This window comes from Salmo trutta, chromosome 27 (genome assembly GCF_901001165.1).
Source record: "Salmo trutta chromosome 27, fSalTru1.1, whole genome shotgun sequence".
Taxonomy (NCBI): Eukaryota; Metazoa; Chordata; class Actinopteri; order Salmoniformes; family Salmonidae; genus Salmo; species Salmo trutta.
This window is the reverse complement of record NC_042983.1, coordinates 42259357-42277711: the sequence shown is the minus strand read 5'-3', so window position 1 is coordinate 42277711 and position 18355 is coordinate 42259357. Positions and strand designations below refer to the sequence as shown.

At 44.8% G+C, this 18355-nt stretch overlaps 1 protein-coding gene and 1 long non-coding RNA gene across 2 annotated transcripts in view; both read left to right on the top strand.

Moving 5' to 3' along the window:
- Positions 1-6676, top strand: part of LOC115165111 (sodium-dependent phosphate transporter 2) — a 70250-nt gene extending 63574 nt beyond the window's left edge. The window contains exons 15-16 of the mRNA XM_029718146.1: positions 250-317; positions 5607-6676. Of these exons, the coding sequence (XP_029574006.1) occupies positions 250-317; positions 5607-5771 (233 nt within the window). The 3' untranslated portion in view covers positions 5772-6676. The remainder of the gene's footprint in view (positions 1-249; positions 318-5606) is intronic.
- A 3687-nt stretch (positions 6677-10363) lies between these two features.
- On the top strand, positions 10364-15913 carry LOC115165033 (uncharacterized). The gene is made up of 2 exons (XR_003870047.1): positions 10364-14751; positions 14803-15913. It is a non-coding gene; the product is annotated as an uncharacterized LOC115165033 (long non-coding RNA).
- The last annotated feature ends 2442 nt before the right edge of the window (positions 15914-18355 follow it).

Sequence of the window (18355 nt, the reverse complement as noted above, 5' to 3'; positions counted from 1 at the left end):
TTCTCTCTCTCTCTTGGGTCCACTCGCTCTCTGCCCCTCGCTCCCTCTCCTTCCTCCTCTCTCTCTCTCGTCTCCTCTCTCTTCTCTATCCCCTCCCCTCTCTCTCTCGCTCTCTCTCCCCCCCCATCCCCCTCGCTCTCCTCTCATCCCCCCTCGCTCTCTCTCTCCCTCTTCTCTCGATTCCATCTCTTCACAGTGGCTTTTTTTTTGTTTGTTTGTGTTTTTTTTTGCCCCCCCCCGGTTTTTTAGTAATGAGTGCTCTGTCAGTGCTTATTGCCTCTAATGTGGGCATCCCAATAAGCTCCACCCACTGCAAGGTATTGGCGTACTGGTTGGTCAGTGAAGCCGTGTAGCTCCTCCCATCAGCTTCACTAGACTGAATCTGAGCCAATCATAACTCTCTGAGTTGCAGCTTTGACCCCTTGTGCACTTTTCCTCCGGTGGTGATTGGTTAAGGTGTGAGCGCTCCAATGAGATGTCTTTAGTTCTACCGTCTCACACGATACTTAGCAGACGTACTGAATATATATATATATTATATGTAATAGGTAGCAGAGTTCATATAGGTATATAGCTACCCTGCCTGGTATCGACATGCCCAAATCATCCCAAAGTCTCTGAAAATGATTATGTAGCTCAATGGGATTGTGTAAGTAATGACGTGAGGTATTTCAGTGAAGTCTTAGTTCCTGAATGAATGAAATGGACCATTAGTCACTGTACTCCAGTTATCTGTTATTCAGTGGTTGACTCAGTCCGCGTCCTAAATTACACCCTATCCCCTTTATAGGGCACTACCTTTGACCAGCGCCTACAGGGTCCGGCCAAACTAGTGCGCTATATACGGAATAGGGTGCCATGTGGGACTCATTCTCAGTTATGCTGTCCATTCACGACACAGACACATTGAGGGAAGAAAATCATGTATAGCCGCACCCTCTAGAACTCTGACCCTCTTGAACTCTGACCCTCTAGAACTCTGACCCTCCAGAACTCTGACCCTCCAGGACTCTGACCCTCTAGAACTCTGACCCTCTAGAACTCTGACCCTCTTGAACTCTGACCCTCTAGAACTCTGACCCTCCAGGACTCTGACCCTCCAGGACTCTGACCCTCCAGGACTCTGACCCTCTAGAACTCTGACCCTCTAGAACTCTGACCCTCTTGAACTCTGACCCTCCAGGACTCTGACCCTCCAGGACTCTGACCCTCTTGAACTCTGACCCTCCAGGACTCTGACCCTCCAGGACTCTGACCCTCTAGAACTCTGACCCTCCAGGACTCTGACCCTCTAGGACTCTGACCCTCCAGGACTCTGACCCTCCAGAACTCTGACCCTCTTGAACTCTGACCCTCCAGGACTCTGACCCTCTAGAACTCTGACCCTCTTGAACTCTGACCCTCCAGGACTCTGACCCTCTAGGACTCTGACCCTCTTGAACTCTGACCCTCTAGGACTCTGACCCTCCAGGACTCTGACCCTCTTGAACTCTGACCCTCTTGAACTCTGACCCTCTTGAACTCTGACCCTCTAGGACTCTGACCCTCCAGGACTCTGACCCTCCAGGACTCTGACCCTCCAGGACTCTGACCCTCTAGAACTCTGACCCTCTAGAACTCTGACCCTCTTGAACTCTGACCCTCCAGGACTCTGACCCTCCAGGACTCTGACCCTCTTGAACTCTGACCCTCTTGAACTCTGACCCTCCAGGACTCTGACCCTCCAGAACTCTGACCCTCCAGGACTCTGACCCTCTAGGACTCTGACCCTCCAGGACTCTGACCCTCTAGGACTCTGACCCTCTTGAACTCTGACCCTCCAGGACTCTGACCCTCTAGGACTCTGACCCTCTTGAACTCTGACCCTCTTGAACTCTGACCCTCCAGGACTCTGACCCTCTAGGACTCTGACCCTCTTGAACTCTGACCCTCTAGGACTCTGACCCTCCAGGACTCTGACCCTCTTGAACTCTGACCCTCTTGAACTCTGACCCTCCAGGACTCTGACCCTCTAGGACTCTGACCCTCCAGGACTCTGACCCTCCAGGACTCTGACCCTCTTGAACTCTGACCCTCTTGAACTCTGACCCTCCAGGACTCTGACCCTCTAGGACTCTGACCCTCTTGAACTCTGACCCTCTTGAACTCTGACCCTCCAGGACTCTGACCCTCTAGGACTCTGACCCTCTTGAACTCTGACCCTCTAGGACTCTGACCCTCCAGGACTCTGACCCTCTTGAACTCTGACCCTCCAGGACTCTGACCCTCTAGGACTCTGACCCTCTTGAACTCTGACGCTCTTGAACTCTGACCCTCCAGGACTCTGACCCTCTAGGACTCTGACCCTCTTGAACTCTGACGCTCTTGAACTCTGACCCTCTAGGACTCTGACCCTCCAGGACTCTGACCCTCTAGGACTCTGACCCTCTAGAACTCTGACCCTCTAGAACTCTGACCCTCTAGGACTCTGACCCTCTAGGACTCTGACCCTCTAGAACTCTGACCCTCTAGGACTCTGACCCTCTAGAACTCTGACCCTCTAGAACTCTGACCCTCCAGAACTCTGACCCTCTAGAACTCTGACCCTCTAGGACTCTGACCCTCTAGAACTCTGACCCTCTAGAACTCTGACCCTCTAGAACTCTGACCCTCTAGGACTCTGACCTTCCAGGACTCTGACCCTCCAGGACTCTGACCCTCCAGGACTCTGACCCTCCAGGACTCTGACTCAACTGCTTCGTTCAACATTTCAGCAGAAAGCTTGGTCAGGGCTCTCCTTTAGGTACATTCAAGCTTTTATTTAAAAATGATAAAGTTGAACTTTATTTGCCTTGTATTAAATACATTCAACATCTGCTGGGGGAAAATGCACAAGAAACAAAACTGACTTTTCAATCGATTTCAAAATGGCTCATTTCCCTAAAATCAACCTGACCTGATGCAAACCATTTCTCTTGATTTCTCACCTCCTCCTCCTCCCTTCCCTTGGTAGCAGTAGGACTACCTTTTTAACATGCTAATAGCTAGCTATGTCTGCTGTATGATTTCTGATTAATGTGTCCTTATTGTCCCTGCAATATGGTGATTGGTTGATTTATTAATTCGTTGTGTGACGTGTCAGTGGGCTTAACTGAGATCAGGGTCGTATTAGAGTGTGTTTGGGTACAGGGTTCAGAGTGTGTTTGGGTACAGAGTTCAGAGTGTGTTTGGGTACAGAGTTCAGAATGTGTTTGGGTACAGGGTTCAGAGTGTGTTTGGGTACAGGGTTCAGAGTGTGTTTGGGTACAGAGTTCAGAGTGTGTTTGGGTACAGGGTTCAGAGTGTGTTTGGGTACAGGGTACAGGGTTCAGAGTGTGTTTGGGTACAGGGTTCAGAGTGTGTTTGGGTACAGTGTTCAGAGTGTGTTTGGGTACAGGGTTCAGAGTGTGTTTGGGTACAGGGTTCAGAGTGAGTTTGGGTACAGGGTTCAGAGTGTGTTTGGGTACAGGGTTCAGAGTGTGTTTGGGTACAGGGTTCAGAGTGTGTTTGGGTACAGGGTTCAGAGTGTGTTTGGGTACAGAGTTCAGAGTGTGTTTGGGTACAGGGTTCAGAGTGTGTTTGGGTACAGGGTTCAGAGTGTGTTTGGGTACAGGGTTCAGAGTGTGTTTGGGTACAGGGTTCAGAGTGTGTTTGGGTACAGGGTTCAGAGTGTGTTTGGGTACAGGGTTCAGAGTGAATTTGGGTAGAGGGTTCAGAGTGTGTTTGGGTACAGGGTTCAGAGTGTGTTTGGGTACAGGGTTCAGAGTGTGTTTGGGTACAGGGTTCAGAGTGTGTTTGGGTACAGGGTTCAGAGTGTCTTTGGGTACAGGGTTCAGAGTGTCTTTGGGTACAGGGTTCAGAGTGTGTTTGGGTACAGGGTTCAGAGTGTGTTTGGGTACAGGGTTCAGAGTGTGTTTGGGTACAGGGTTCAGAGTGTGTTTGGGTACAGGGTTCAGAGTGTGTTTGGGTACAGGGTTCAGAGTGTGTTTGGGTACAGGGTTCAGAGTGTGTTTGGGTACAGGGTTCAGAGTGTGTTTGGGTACAGGGTTCAGAGTGTGTTTGGGTACAGGGTTCAGAGTGTGTTTGGGTACAGAGTTCAGAGTGTGTTTGGGTACAGAGTTCAGAGTGTGTTTGGGTACAGAGTTCAGAGTGTGTTTGGGTACAGTGTTCAGAGTGTGTTTGGGTACAGGGTTCAGAGTGTGTTTGGGTACAGAGTTCAGAGTGTGTTTGGGTACAGGGTTCAGAGTGTGTTTGGGTACAGGGTTCAGAGTGTGTTTGGGTACAGAGTTTAGGGGTCCATTCAGGGTGAACCCAGTTTATTAACCATAAATTCCCTACTCCGTTTATTAAGCTAATATATCACCGAGTGGACCCCCTCAACCCTGGTTGGTGTGTATAAACTAGTGGTGATGAAGATGTGCCCTGTTCAGTCGGCATCAAACGAGGGGCGCGTTCCAGGCTGACTACATTGCAGTCGCCTGTCAGAGCTCACAACGCCTAGATAGGCGTTTTAACATATCAGCTAACCACATCATATGATATAGCAATCTGATGTCTGACTACACAGTTGATGACATCGCAAGCAGCTATTGGTTGAAGTGCTCAACGCGACTGCAATTGAATGTGTCTGGAACGTGTCCATTTTGTCAACGTTAAGTTCCCGCTAGCTTTCATCTTGGTGTCTCCGGGCCACACTGGCAGTGTTTACACAGGCAGCTTAATTCTGATATTCTTTTCACTAATTGGACTTTTGACCAATCAGATCAGCTCTTATTTGCCAATAATTAGGTAAAAGATCAGAATTGTGCTACCTGTGTAAAACGTAACCACATATAATTAATCTGTGTCAGAGTGGTCTGGAAACGTTGGCAGTCCGTCCTGACGCAGCCCAAATTTAGATGCTGCTATCTTCATCACAGGGGTGCTAGCTCGGGTTACACTGGCCGTATACGAGCAGTCCCGCTCAGAGATACGGAGGGAGGGAGGGAGGGAGGGAGGGAGAGAGGGAGAGAGAGGACTACAAGTTGTTCTATTGTTAGCTTGATCTATTAAATATTTGATGAAGACAAGGTGAGTAAATATGTTAGATTAGATATGTGTTCTTGTGGAAGCCTGAATTTAGCAGAAGTATAAACTGAAGGAAACATACACACAATCACACATAGATTGGCATTTATTGATTTGGGTGAATTCTAGTTGGGAGAATTCCATTTTGGGGGGGGGGGTGAAATATAAAACCAAACTGCAAATTTCAGACTTCAACTAAGTGATTTGAAGAAAGCTACTAATAGATGTGTTAAAATCATCTGGTACTACTAACCTAGGAGCTTTTACAGTCTGTCACCAACCAACCCTAGTCCTGCTGGGCTCACAGCAGGCTATTGTTCTATCCCTGCACTAAACCCACCTGACTCTCAGGTCAGGTCTATGAGCAGTAACTCATTGCAACGTCTGCTCACCCTTCTCCAGGACCAGGTTTGGTGTACCAGGACTACTAGTTCAACTGATAGAAATGTAACCCAGGTTTATCCTGCTGTTGATTGGTTCCTGTTTTGTTTTTCTCCTCTGCGCGTTGCCGTGACGACCAGGTGGGCTCGGTGGTAGCGGTTGGCTGGATCCGCTCCAAGAAGGCGGTTGATTGGCGGCTGTTCCGTAATATCTTCTTGGCGTGGTTCGTCACGGTGCCGGTGGCGGGGCTGTTCAGCGCCGCGGTCATGGCCCTGTTCGTCTACGGCATCCTCCCTTACGTCTGAGGAAGAGAGGAGAGAGGGAGGCCTCAAGGAGATGGAGAGTGGGGAGGGGGGGGGGATAAAAGTGAGGGGTAAAGAACAAGGAGATGAAGAGTGGGCCTCGATGTTAAGAATGGGGCTAGGGGGAGAGGAGAGAGATGGAGGGGTGGAGTGGTAAATTACACTGTCTGGAGAAGAGGGTTAGATCACATGCTGCCTGGGTTCTAGTCCTGAAGAGGGTTAGATCACACGCTGCCTGGGTTCTAGTCCTGAAGAGGGTTAGATCACACGCTGCCTGGGTTCTAGTCCTGAAGAGGGTTAGATCACACGCTGCCTGGGTTCTAGTCCTGAAGAGGGTTAGATCACATTCTGCCTGGGTTCTAGTCCTGAAGAGGGTTAGATCACATTCTGCCTGGGTTCTAGTCCTGAAGAGGGTTAGATCACACGCTGCCTGGGTTCTAGTCCTGAAGAGGGTTAGATCACACGCTGCCTGGGTTCTAGTCCTGAAGAGGGTTAGATCACATTCTGCCTGGGTTCTAGTCCTGAAGAGGGTTAGATCACATTCTGCCTGGGTTCTAGTCCTGAAGAGGGTTAGATCACACGCTGCCTGGGTTCTAGTCCTGAAGAGGGTTAGATCACACGCTGCCTGGGTTCTAGTCCTGAAGAGGGTTAGATCACATTCTGCCTGGGTTCTAGTCCTGAAGAGGGTTAGATCACACGCTGCCTGGGTTCTAGTCCTGAAGAGGGTTAGATCACATGCTGCCTGGGTTCTAGTCCTGAAGAGGGTTAGATCACACGCTGCCTGGGTTCTAGTCCTGAAGAGGGTTAGATCACATGCTGCCTGGGTTCTAGTCCAGAGACTCGTTGACTTCCTTCTATTGTGTTTTATTTTTATTATTTTTGCATAAAAAAAAACAAATGGTGTTTAACTAACATGTTAAATCTTACAGAGCAACCTGCTGTACAGACATACATATCACAGACGTACATATCACAGACATACTGTAGCTACATATTACAGACGTACAATGCCTTCAGAAAGTATTCATACCCCTTGACTTATTCCACATATTGTTGTTTTATAGCCTGAATTCAAAATGGATTTCACCTATCTACACACAATTTTGCATAATTCCAAAGTGAAAACATGTTTTTAGAAATGTTTGCTATTTTATTGAAAATTAAAAACAGAATTGTCTCTTTTTATGTAAGTATTCACACCCCTATGTCAATATTTTGTAGAAGCACCTCTGGGTGAGTCTCTAAGAGCTGGATTGATCATTGCTAGACAACAATTTTCAGGTCTTGCTATAGATTTTCAAGTAGATTTAAGTTAAAACTGTAACTCGGCCACTCAGGAACATTCACTGTCTTCTTGGTAAGTAACTCCAGTGTATATTTGACCTTGTGTTTTAGGTTATTGTCCTGCTGAAAGGTGAATTCATCTCCCAGTGTCTGGTGGAAAGCAGACTGAACCTGGTTTTCCTCCAGGATTTGACCTGTGCTTAGCTCTATTCCGTTTATTTTTTATCCTGAAAAACTCCCCAGTCCTTAACGATTACAAGCATACCCATAACATGATGCAGCCACCACTATGCTTGAAAATATGGAGAGAGATACTCAGTAATGTGTTGTATTGGATTTGCCCCAAACATTACACTTTGTATTCAGGACAAAAAGTATAGTGTTTTGCTACAATTTTTGCAGTGTTACTTTAGTGTCTTGTTGCAAACTGGATGTATGTTTTGGAATATTTGTATTCTGTACAGGCTTCCTTTTTTTCACTCTGTCATTTAGGTTAGTATTGTGGAGTAACTACAATGTTGTTGATCCATCCTCAGTTTTCTCCAATCACAGCCATTCAACTCTGTAACTGTTTTAAAGTCATCATTGGCCTCATGGTGAAATCCCTGAGCGGTTTCCTTCCACTCCGGCAACTGAGTTAGGAAGGACGCCTGTATATTTGTAAGGACTGGGTGTATTGATACACCAGTAGTGTAATTAATAACTTCACCATGATCGAATGGATAGCCAATGTCTGTTTTTTATATTTTTACCCATCTACCAATAGGTGACCTTCTTTGGAAAGCATTGGAAAACCTCCCTGGTCATTGTGGGTGAATCTGTGTTTGAAATTCACTGCTCAACTGAGGAACCTTACAGATAATTGTATGTGTGGGGTACAGAGATTAATAGCCATTAAAAAATCTTGTTAAACACTATTTTTGCACACATACAATTGAATCCATGCAATTATGCAAATATTTACTCCTGAACTTATTTAGACTTGCCGTAACAAAGGGGTTTGAATACTTATTGACTCAAGGCATTTAAATTTTTAATTTTTAATTAATGTGTAAAAAAAATAATCTAAAAACATAATTCCACTTTGACATTATGGGGTATTGTGATGTCATGATGGGATATTGTGATGCCATGATGGGGTATTATGATGTCATGATGGGGTATTGTGATGCCATGATGGGATATTGTGATGCCATGATGGGGTATTATGATGTCATGATGGGGTATTGTATTTAGGCCAGTGACAAAAAAATCTCAATTGAATCCACTTTAAATTCAGGCTGTAACACAACAAAATGTGGATAAAGTCAACGGGTGTGAATACTTTAAAGGCATTGTACATATATCACAGACGTATATTACAGACTTACATATTACAGATTGACATATTATAGACATGCATATTACAGATTTATATATTATATATTTACATATTAAGGCCTTTTCGCACGGGACTGGTATTACTATAGAATGTCGGTTATGTAATTATTACCCCATGTCAGGGACGATTCGGACAGGATTAGTTTTACAAAAAAATATGTTTTCACTCGTTCACAATGTACCGTTATGACGGAAGCCCTGGAGGCTCTTCTAGGTGTGAAGATATTTCATATGTCTAGGAAGAGTCCAATATTGACCTAATGGCCTTCAGTTTGGAGAACGTTATAATCCATATCAATAAGAACCATGTACTGTAACCTACGCAGATATTTAATGACGGATTTGGCAGTTTCTCTATTCATTTGACAATATCGGTCAATTGTGAATAAGGTAAAAAAAATATATATTACAGGGGCAGTTTGGTAAAACTAATCCGGTCCGAATCGTCCACTGGAAAAACGGACCTGCTGGGGTGATAATTACATAACGGACGTTCTATAGTAATACTAGTCCCGTGTGAATAGAGTTATACTGTACGTTAAGACACTGTAGTGTTTTAAACAGTGATATAAATATGAAAAAAGACAAAACGCAGTCCTCACTAGTAGACATTGACACACACACCCACACACAGAGATACAGAGATAGACACACAAACACACGTACACTGAACATAAAAGAATCATTTGCACAACATCTATGCGAAATGCCTAAAGTTGTATATGAATATATATATTTCATTGCGTTAATAGTTGCAAGTTGCCAGGATGCAGCGGCATTAGTCGGTTTAGTAGCTATACTTAATGCCCAAAAGAATATGTTTTACATATTGTATTATTTGAGTGTGATTTTTGTTGTACTGCAGCTTTGCTTTAAAACAGAAGATATGTGCTTGGCTGGTCAACCAAACCCCCCCCCCCCCCCCCCCCCCCCCCCCCCCCCCGACCCTTTGTAGTGGCCATTTCATAATTACCACCCTAACATGCTAGCTAGATAGCCTGGAAGGAAAGGTTGGAACATAACAGGGTCTTGTTGCCGCGGCAACCTTCAAATCCTCCCAGGGTGATGGGACTGCTTTCATTTTTTATTTACTTTATTTAAACAAAAAAAAAAGAAATTCAGATGTTACCGTAGAAACCAGTTACCAGCAGATAATGTCTACATTTTAACTGCGTTCCTGTACGTTTTAAAGATGAAATACCTTATTTTAAAGATGAAATACCCTATTTTAAAGATGAAATACCCTATTTGAATGTTTTTATAATGTCATATGTACTGTAAACACTGTCCTCGTGGGAGGTATGATGTCATGTGTGAGTCACCCTGGACCTAGAGCCTGAGGCGTAGAGCGCACACCAGCCATTCTGTCTGAACTACGTTATTTAATCCACTATTTGACATTTAAATCGAGTACATGGGCTTTTTCTAATTTCAGAATAATATATATATATTTTTTTTTACTAATGATATGAAGGAAACCTTTTTATCAGCTCCAGTATTCTGAACCGTCACTTAAAATAAATCAATTTGACTATTTGCAGCAGCAATTTAATCATAATCAAACAGTTTCCTTTCTCTGGGAAACTGCACATTCACTGCACATTCTTTTGTGCTGCAAGTATAGTATATGAGGTGTGTGTGTGTTGGTTAGGATAGCTTAACAGGGTGAGTTACACCAGAGTTTCCCAAACGCAGTCTGTGCACCCCCTCCCTGGGTGAATGTTTTGGTTTTTTGCCCAAGCACTGAACAGCTGATTCAAATAATCAATGCTTGATGATAAGTTGGCTAATTGAATCTGCTGTGTAGTGCTAGGGGCAAAAACCAAAGGACTGAGCTTGGGAAACACTGAGTTACACCATGCCAAAACACACACACACACACACACACACACACCGCCTTTATAAAAGCCCCTTATTCCAGATGTCTCTCACACACACACACACACACACACACTCTCAGAGCCAATGCTGGAGGTTCCCTAAACTAATTCTCATCTCTCCCTCCACTTCACATATGTACCCGGTCAGGGTGACTCTGTGGGTGTTTCTCAATATGCATACTAGCGTGCTCCGAGCCCTGGAGGGTCAGAGTCGGAGTCCAAATCAAAGTATGTGAAGCAGAGGACGAATGGCACTTCTCTAATGCGTACTCCATTTGTACATATATTTTGAAGCATTCATCGATGCAAGCTTCGACGGAAAGTATCCAAGAAAATATGACGCAAACCACGTATAAAAAAAAATGACGCAACATTTCTTGAAATCGATGGCGGACATTATTTGAGCTAAAGCGAGAGAAAAATAACACTCGACTTCCGAATAAAATGTTGCCTGACTACAATATTATATCTTAATAAATCAAGTAAATGCATGCTGTATTAATCTTGGCGTGTTTACCTGCCTGCATACCGTAGATCGCAAGTCCATAATAAGTCAATAGGGCTAACAGGCTAGCTACTAGTACTGTTAGCTAGCCAGATAGCCACAAAGAATTGTTAGCTAGCTACCCACGGAGAGTTGACATCTCCGACCCTCCGCAGTTTTAGGTCATTGTTTTGCCTGTTAAACTATCTGGTTAGCTACATTATTACGATTCACATATGTAGCTGAAAGTTATGAACTAAAATGTTTGCTTTGTGTATGTATATCTTGTTTTGTCTGTTGTTGCCATTGTCCTGGCTGGAAGAAGGGTCAGTGGATGGGGAGGTGCAGCGTGAGGTAATACAGTGACTGCTTCTCAAACGGAATGTTTTTTTTTTACATTCTCCACACTTTGTCCTCACAAGAACGTACTCAAGAGAACGTGGTCGGAGAATGCACTCTGAGCATGAGAGTGGAGAACGGTAGTATGCATATTGAGAAACACCCTGTCTGTTTGCATATTGAGAAACACCCTGTCTGTTCGTTCCAGATTTCCTGTTGTCTGTTCGTTCCAGATTTCCTGTTGTCTGTTCATTCCAGTGAAGTGACAAGTGTTGGAAGTGGATGAACAGTATAGTAGTCCCCACACCGTTCTCCATCCACCTCTGTCAACACTATAGTAGTCCACACTGATATCAGGAGTGACATTAAGGAGGGGTGATAGGTCTGATATCAGGAGTGATAGGTCTGATATCAGGAGTGATAGGTCTGATATCAGGAGTGATAGGTCTGATATCAGGGTGATAGGTCTGATATCAGGGTGATAGGTCTGATATCAGGGTGATAGCTTTGATATCAGGAGTGATAGGTCTGATATCAGGGTGATAGGTCTGATATCAGGAGTGATAGGTCTGATATCAGGGTGATAGGCTGATATCAGGAGTGATAGGTCTGATATCAGGGTGATAGGTCTGATATCAGGGTGATAGGTCTGATATCAGGAGTGATAGGTCTGATATCAGGGTGATAGGTCTGATATCAGGAGTGATAGGTCTGATATCAGGGTGATAGGTCTGATATCAGGGTGATAGGTCTGATATCAGGGTGATAGGTCTGATATCAGGGTGATATTAGGGATGGGGTGATGGGTCTGATATCAGGGTGATAGGTCTGATATCAGGGTGATAGGTCTGATATCAGGGTGATGGGTCTGATATCAGGGTGATAGGTCTGATATCAGGGTGATAGGTCTGATATCAGGGTGATAGGTCTGATATCAGGGTGATAGGTCTGATATCAGGGTGATGGGTCTGATATCAGGAGTGATAGGTCTGATATCAGGAGTGATATCAGGAGTGATAGGTCTGATATCAGGAGTGATATTAGGGATGGGGGTGATGGGTCTGATATCAGGGTCTAATATGGAGGTACCTGTAGCTCATACAAGACATGGAGGCATAGAGTTGGATAAAGGGCACATATCAATGTCTCTGCCCATGTTAAAACTTGGTTTGGTGGAAAGTAAGCCCTCTGTCCAACTCTGGTTTATATCGAGGTTTTTTCAGTTGTATTGGTCATCACCAGCATTTTTATCAGTCACCTGACTTGTAAATTAAGAAATTAATGAAAGTGTGGTTTTGTTTTTCAAATCTGAACAAACCCCCAAATGCGAGGAGTTTTATTTTGTATTTTTCTTTCTTTGTGCTGTGTTATTTCTCATGAAAACATCTATTCTTAAGTGGCCATTTGCCTTGTAAAGTAGTGTTTTACTGTGTGATGGATACAGTAATTTCTAAGTACTGTGGAATTTACATCGTAACCATATTGTAGAGTACCTCAAAAAAACAAAAAAAAATACAAACTTGTTGCCAAATAATGCCAATGAAAAGACAACTATAATTATTATTATTATTATTAACCATGAATTATCAAGTGCAAGTAAGACAAAATAACCTGAAGTGTCTAGACGAGAGTTGCTAACGTCTCATTGCCCCATTTCTTCATCTTCTTCTTCTCTTGTAGCAGTGTTAGTTATCCTGAAGCCTCTAACACTGCTGTGTTAACACTACATGTATGGCTGCGATGTAATAATGAAGAGAATAAATAGACTATATTTTTCTACCATCAGAGTGAATCACTCCCATACACCGTAAGGAACGCGCCGGGAACCAATGGGTCTGTGGCTATGACGCTGTCGCCTGTAACCTAGGTAACAAAGGTTAAGACAAAACGTAAACATTTCAATGCGAAACGTGTAATAAAATACGTTCATTCATCAGTACCGTTGCTGATTCTACAGGATTAGCGGTCGGGTAAAATCAAGTAAATAAAGTGACTGTTGATCATTTGAAAAATGTTAAAAATGAATAGAATAACAGTAAAACAGTTTAAAAAATATATATATATATATAAAAAAAAAAAAAAAAAACAGTAAACAGTTATCCTATATGTTGGCTGAGTAGTTAGCTGAAATTCACTACGATTGTGTTTATTTTCCACTTTTGATGGCAAACTTTCTCTATAGGCTACTGCGAACATTCACTTTGTCATTTTTTTGCTCACATTGCTAGTCCCATTGTTTAGACTTGTTCCGTATTTATACAAAGATTTACTGAATATTAGCATCCTATTGTCTTAACCTTTGTTATTTTAAACCTAGCCTGTAACCAGGAAGTGGTCGTCACGTTGCCAACGTCGACACAGGAAAACAATCTCCTCCGTTGCAACGCGATTGGCCACGGTTTTACTGTAACCCAGCGTGCTCTCTCCTTACGGTAGATGGCGTGTCCGTTTGCCGATATAGATGCAGACTTTTAAATTACCATTTTTATTTTAGATAAAAACACTTTGTAATTTTGTTTCCCTATACCGCTTTGATGAGCGGCCAGACTGGGGTCACTTGTTGAAAAGTAGGAAATGGAAACAGAAAGCCTATATATTACACTGTTTTTTTTACCATCCATGTCTGGCCCATAAGTTAACAGCAGGCCTGAAATCAGTATCACTAAGGACAGAGCTTAGACTGGTAACACTTAAGGGCTGGTCTCAAATCAGCTCTTCTCAGAATAGGTCTGTAGACGGGCGATTATCTGAAATGGGTTTTTGCCGGAGGCGAATTCCGCTTTAGCAGCTCATGTTCCTTTTCCTTTGACAAACACTGAGTTGATCTGGGGGCTATGAAGGCTTATTCCTGCCAACATTTTTGGCATTAATCTCCTTCCATAGATTGAGTCCCTTTGGAACACACTTGGTCATTCTTATTTTCATGCATTCTCAGTCCTGATAGGCTGACAGGGATGCACCGCTCAAGGTAGAGAGGGACCACATTTTAATCAATCAATATTAGCTACCGATCATCAATCAAAACAATAACCAATGGCTGATGTAGTTGCCAATTGGGAGTTGGTGATAGTTTGTTACCCACAGGAGGTTGGTGGCACCTTAATTGGGGAGGACGGGCTCGTGGTAATGACTGGAGCGGAATCAGTGGAATGGTATCAAATACATCAAACACATGGTTTCCAGGTGTTCGATCCATTCCAAACATTATTATGAGCTGTCCTCCCCTCAGCAGCCTGTTGTGTTGTTACCATGCCGATGTGTGATAGCAGACAGCCAACCCCTCTCAGGTGTTCTGCGGGAACGGAACAGAATGTGACAAAGGGTTTATTTTCTGAATGTAATATTAGATCAAGCTGCTTGTTGTGAAGGTGTGACTGCACCGCTGTCTCCCTCTCTGTAGAGACACTGTTCTTCTCAGGGTGGATGGGTGTAATGGTATTGTCTCCCCACGGGGTGGCGCTGTTGCTTTAGCCCAGAAAGACAGACTGAATCACGCTACGTTTTAGAATTGTTTCACTACTGTAATAAAGGGAGCTGAATTCAGGTTGGATTTCCAGGCGAGCACTGCTGCTGCTCCCGAGGATAAAACGGTTCCAGTCCTCATTTTGTCCACTAGGTAGCGCTAGCTGTCTCTACTGAGGGTGCAGACAGGGCTTTTGTCCACTAGGTAGCGCTAGCTGTCTCTACTGAGGGTGCAGACAGGGCTTTTGTCCACTAGGTAGCGATAGCTGTCTCTACTGAGGGTGCAGACAGGGCTTTTGTCCACTAGGTAGCGCTAGCTGTCTCTACTGAGGGTGCAGACAGGGCTTTTGTCCACTTGGTAGCGCTAGCTGTCTCTACTGAGGGTGCAGACAGGGCTTTTGTCCACTAGGTAGCGCTAGCTGTCTCTACTGAGGGTGCAGACAGGGCTTTTGTCCACTAGGTAGCGCTAGCTGTCTCTACTGAAGGTGCAGACAGGGCTTTTGTCCACTAGGTAGCGGTAGCTGTCTCTACTGAGGGTGCAGACAGGGCTTTTGTCCACTAGGTAGCGCTAGCTGTCTCTACTGAGGGTGCAGACAGGGCTTTTGTCCACTAGGTAGCGCTAGCTGTCTCTACTGAGGGTGCAGACAGGGCTTTTGTCCACTAGGTAGCGCTAGCTGTCTCTACTGAGGGTGCAGACAGGGCTTTTGTCCGCTTGGTAGCGCTAGCTGTCTCTACTGAGGGTGCAGACATGGCTTTTGTCCGCTAGGTAGCGCTAGCTGTCTCTACTGAGGGTGCAGACAGGGCTTTTGTCCACTAGGTAGCGCTAGCTGTCTCTACTGAGGGTGCAGACAGGGCTTTTGTCCACTAGGTAGCGCTAGCTGTCTCTACTGAGTGTGCAGACAGGGCTTTTGTCCACTAGGTTGCGCTAGCTGTCTCTACTGAGGGTGCAGACAGGGCTTTTGTCCACTAGGTAGCGCTAGCTGTCTCTACTGAGGGTGCAGACAGGGCTTTTGTCCACTAGGTAGCGCTAGCTGTCTCTACTGAGGGTGCAGACAGGGATTTTGTCCACTAGGTAGCGCTAGCTGTCTACTGCTCGATGTCGTCTTTATACTGCTTCACTGTTTAACCCGTTTGATAATCAGTCCCTCCTCCAAGCCTGAGCTTCAGCTAAAACTAAAGCTCTTCTGACTTGCATAATAATTGTACCGTAAAGTTTTTAGTTTAAATGTTTTTTTTGTGGAAGAAAAAAAATAATGTGTCTGCATTTAAAAACAAAATGAAATTACGGGAATTAAAATTACAAAGCATACCAAACAGCATGTTGTGGGTGTGGTTATTGTGTGTTGTAGGTGTGGTCTGAGCTAAGATGGTGTGGCATAGTATTCAATTGCCATTTTATTTGAACCATTATAAAAGCTCAGCGATATAAACCGATATAAACCGTGGAACGACTACGTACTGTTGTCACGCAACGATCACAGGCCATCTTTATGGCACGTCCATAACTGCACTAACCGAGGTAAGGTCTACTACCAACAATTGATTGTATATTTTTCGACAACATCTGCAGTTCCATCACTGTTCATGGTCGCGTCATATCACCGAGTCTCCTCCGGTGTAGCGCAGCGGTCCCCCGGCCGTATCAGTTCGGGTTTGGCCGGGATAGACCATCATTTTACACAACAATTTGTTCTTAACTGACTTGCCTCGTTTAAAATAAAGGGTTTTAATTGAAATGCAAGGTCTATAGACTAATCGTGTCTTTATGAAATGTTTTCTTTTGTTGTGTTTTATGACGACGCATAATGCTACGCTGTGCCTCCCTGTTTGGTGGTTCATGAATACAACCCTGGTTTAAATAGAAACAACTCATTTCCTTTTAGGTTCTACTTGGGCATATGTGTCCTGACAGTAAAAATGTTAATGACTTTGCTCTAATGCTGATGTGAAAAAGAGAAGAGGTTATTTAGTGTCGTTGCAATGGGAGCCCTAGAATGGACACATTTTTACATTTAGTCATTTAGCAGATGCTCTTATCCAGAGCGACTTACAGTAGTGAATGCATACATTTCATACTTTTTTCCCCCATACTGGTCCCCCGTGGGACACCCATTTGATGTGTTTATTAATATACACTGCTCAAAAAAATAAAGGGAACACTTAAACAACACATCCTAGATCTGAATGAAATAAATAATCGTATTAAATACTTTTTTCTTTACATAGTTGAAAGTGCTGACAACAAAATCACACAAAAATAATCAATGGAAATCCAATTTATCAACCCATGGAGGTCTGGATTTGGAGTCACACTCAAAATTAAAGTGGAAAATCACACTACAGGCTGATCCAACTTTGATGTAATGTCCTTAAAACAAGTCAAAATGAGGCTCAGTAGTGTGTGTGGCCTCCACGTGCCTGTATGACCTCCCTACAACGCCTGGGCATGCTCCTGATGAGGTGGCGGATGGTCTCCTGAGGGATCTCCTCCCAGACCTGGACTAAAGCATCCGCCAACTCCTGGACAGTCTGTGGTGCAACGTGGCGTTGGTGGATGGAGCGAGACATGATGTCACAGATGTGCTCAATTGGATTCAGGTCACGGGGAGCGGGCGGGCCAGTCCATAGCATCAATGCCTTCCTCTTGCAGGAACTGCTGACACACTCCAGCCACATGAGGTCTAGCATTGTCTTGCATTAGGAGGAACCCAGGGCCAACCGCACCAGCATATGGTCTCACAAGGGGTCTGAGGATCTCATCTCGGTACCTAATGGCAGTCAGGCTACCTCTGGCGAGCACATGGAGGGCTGTGCGGCCCCCCAAAGAAATGCCACCCCACACCATTACTGACCCACCGCCAAACCGGTCATGCTGGAGGATGTTGCAGGCAGCAGAACGTTCTCCACAGCATCTCCAGACTCTGTCACATGTGCTCAGTGTGAACCTGCTTTCATCTGTGAAGAGCACAGGGCGCCAGTGGCGAATATGCCAATCTTGGTGTTCTCTGGCAAATGCCAAACGTCCTGCACGGTGTTGGGCTGTAAGCACAACCCCCACCTGTGGACGTCGGGCCCTCATGGAGTCTGTTTCTGACCGTTTGAGCAGACACATGCACATTTGTGGCCTGCTGGAGGTCATTTTGCAGGGCTCTGGTAGTGCTCCTCCTTGCACAAAGGCGGAGGTAGCGGTCCTGCTGCTGGGTTGTTGCCCTCCTACGGCCTCCTCCACGTCTCCTGATGTACTGGCCTGTCTCCTGGTAGCGCCTCCATGCTCTGGACACTACGCTGACAGACACAGCAAACCTTCTTGCCACAGCTCACATTGATGTGCCATCCTGGATGAGCTGCACTACCTGAGCCACTTGTGTGGGTTGTAGACTCCGTCTCATGCTACCACTAGAGTGAAAGCACCGCCAGCATTCAAAAGTGACCAAAACATCAGCCAGGAAGCATAGGAACTGAGAAGTGGTCTGTGGTCCCCACTTGCAGAACCACTCCTTTATTGGGGGTGTCTTGCTTATTGCCTATAATTTCCACCTGTTGTCTATTCCATTTGCACAAGTGTTACATTGTGTAGAGTTACATTGTGTTGTTTATTTTTTTGAGCAGTGTATAGTGCTGAATTAACCCTCACATTAAAATACGTTTTATTTCTCTCATTAGTGTCCCTATGATAACAGCATGGACTGCTGGCGTAGTCACACCACTGCAGAGCGAAGAGGCAGCGTCACAAAGGAAAACATCCCAAATGGAACCCT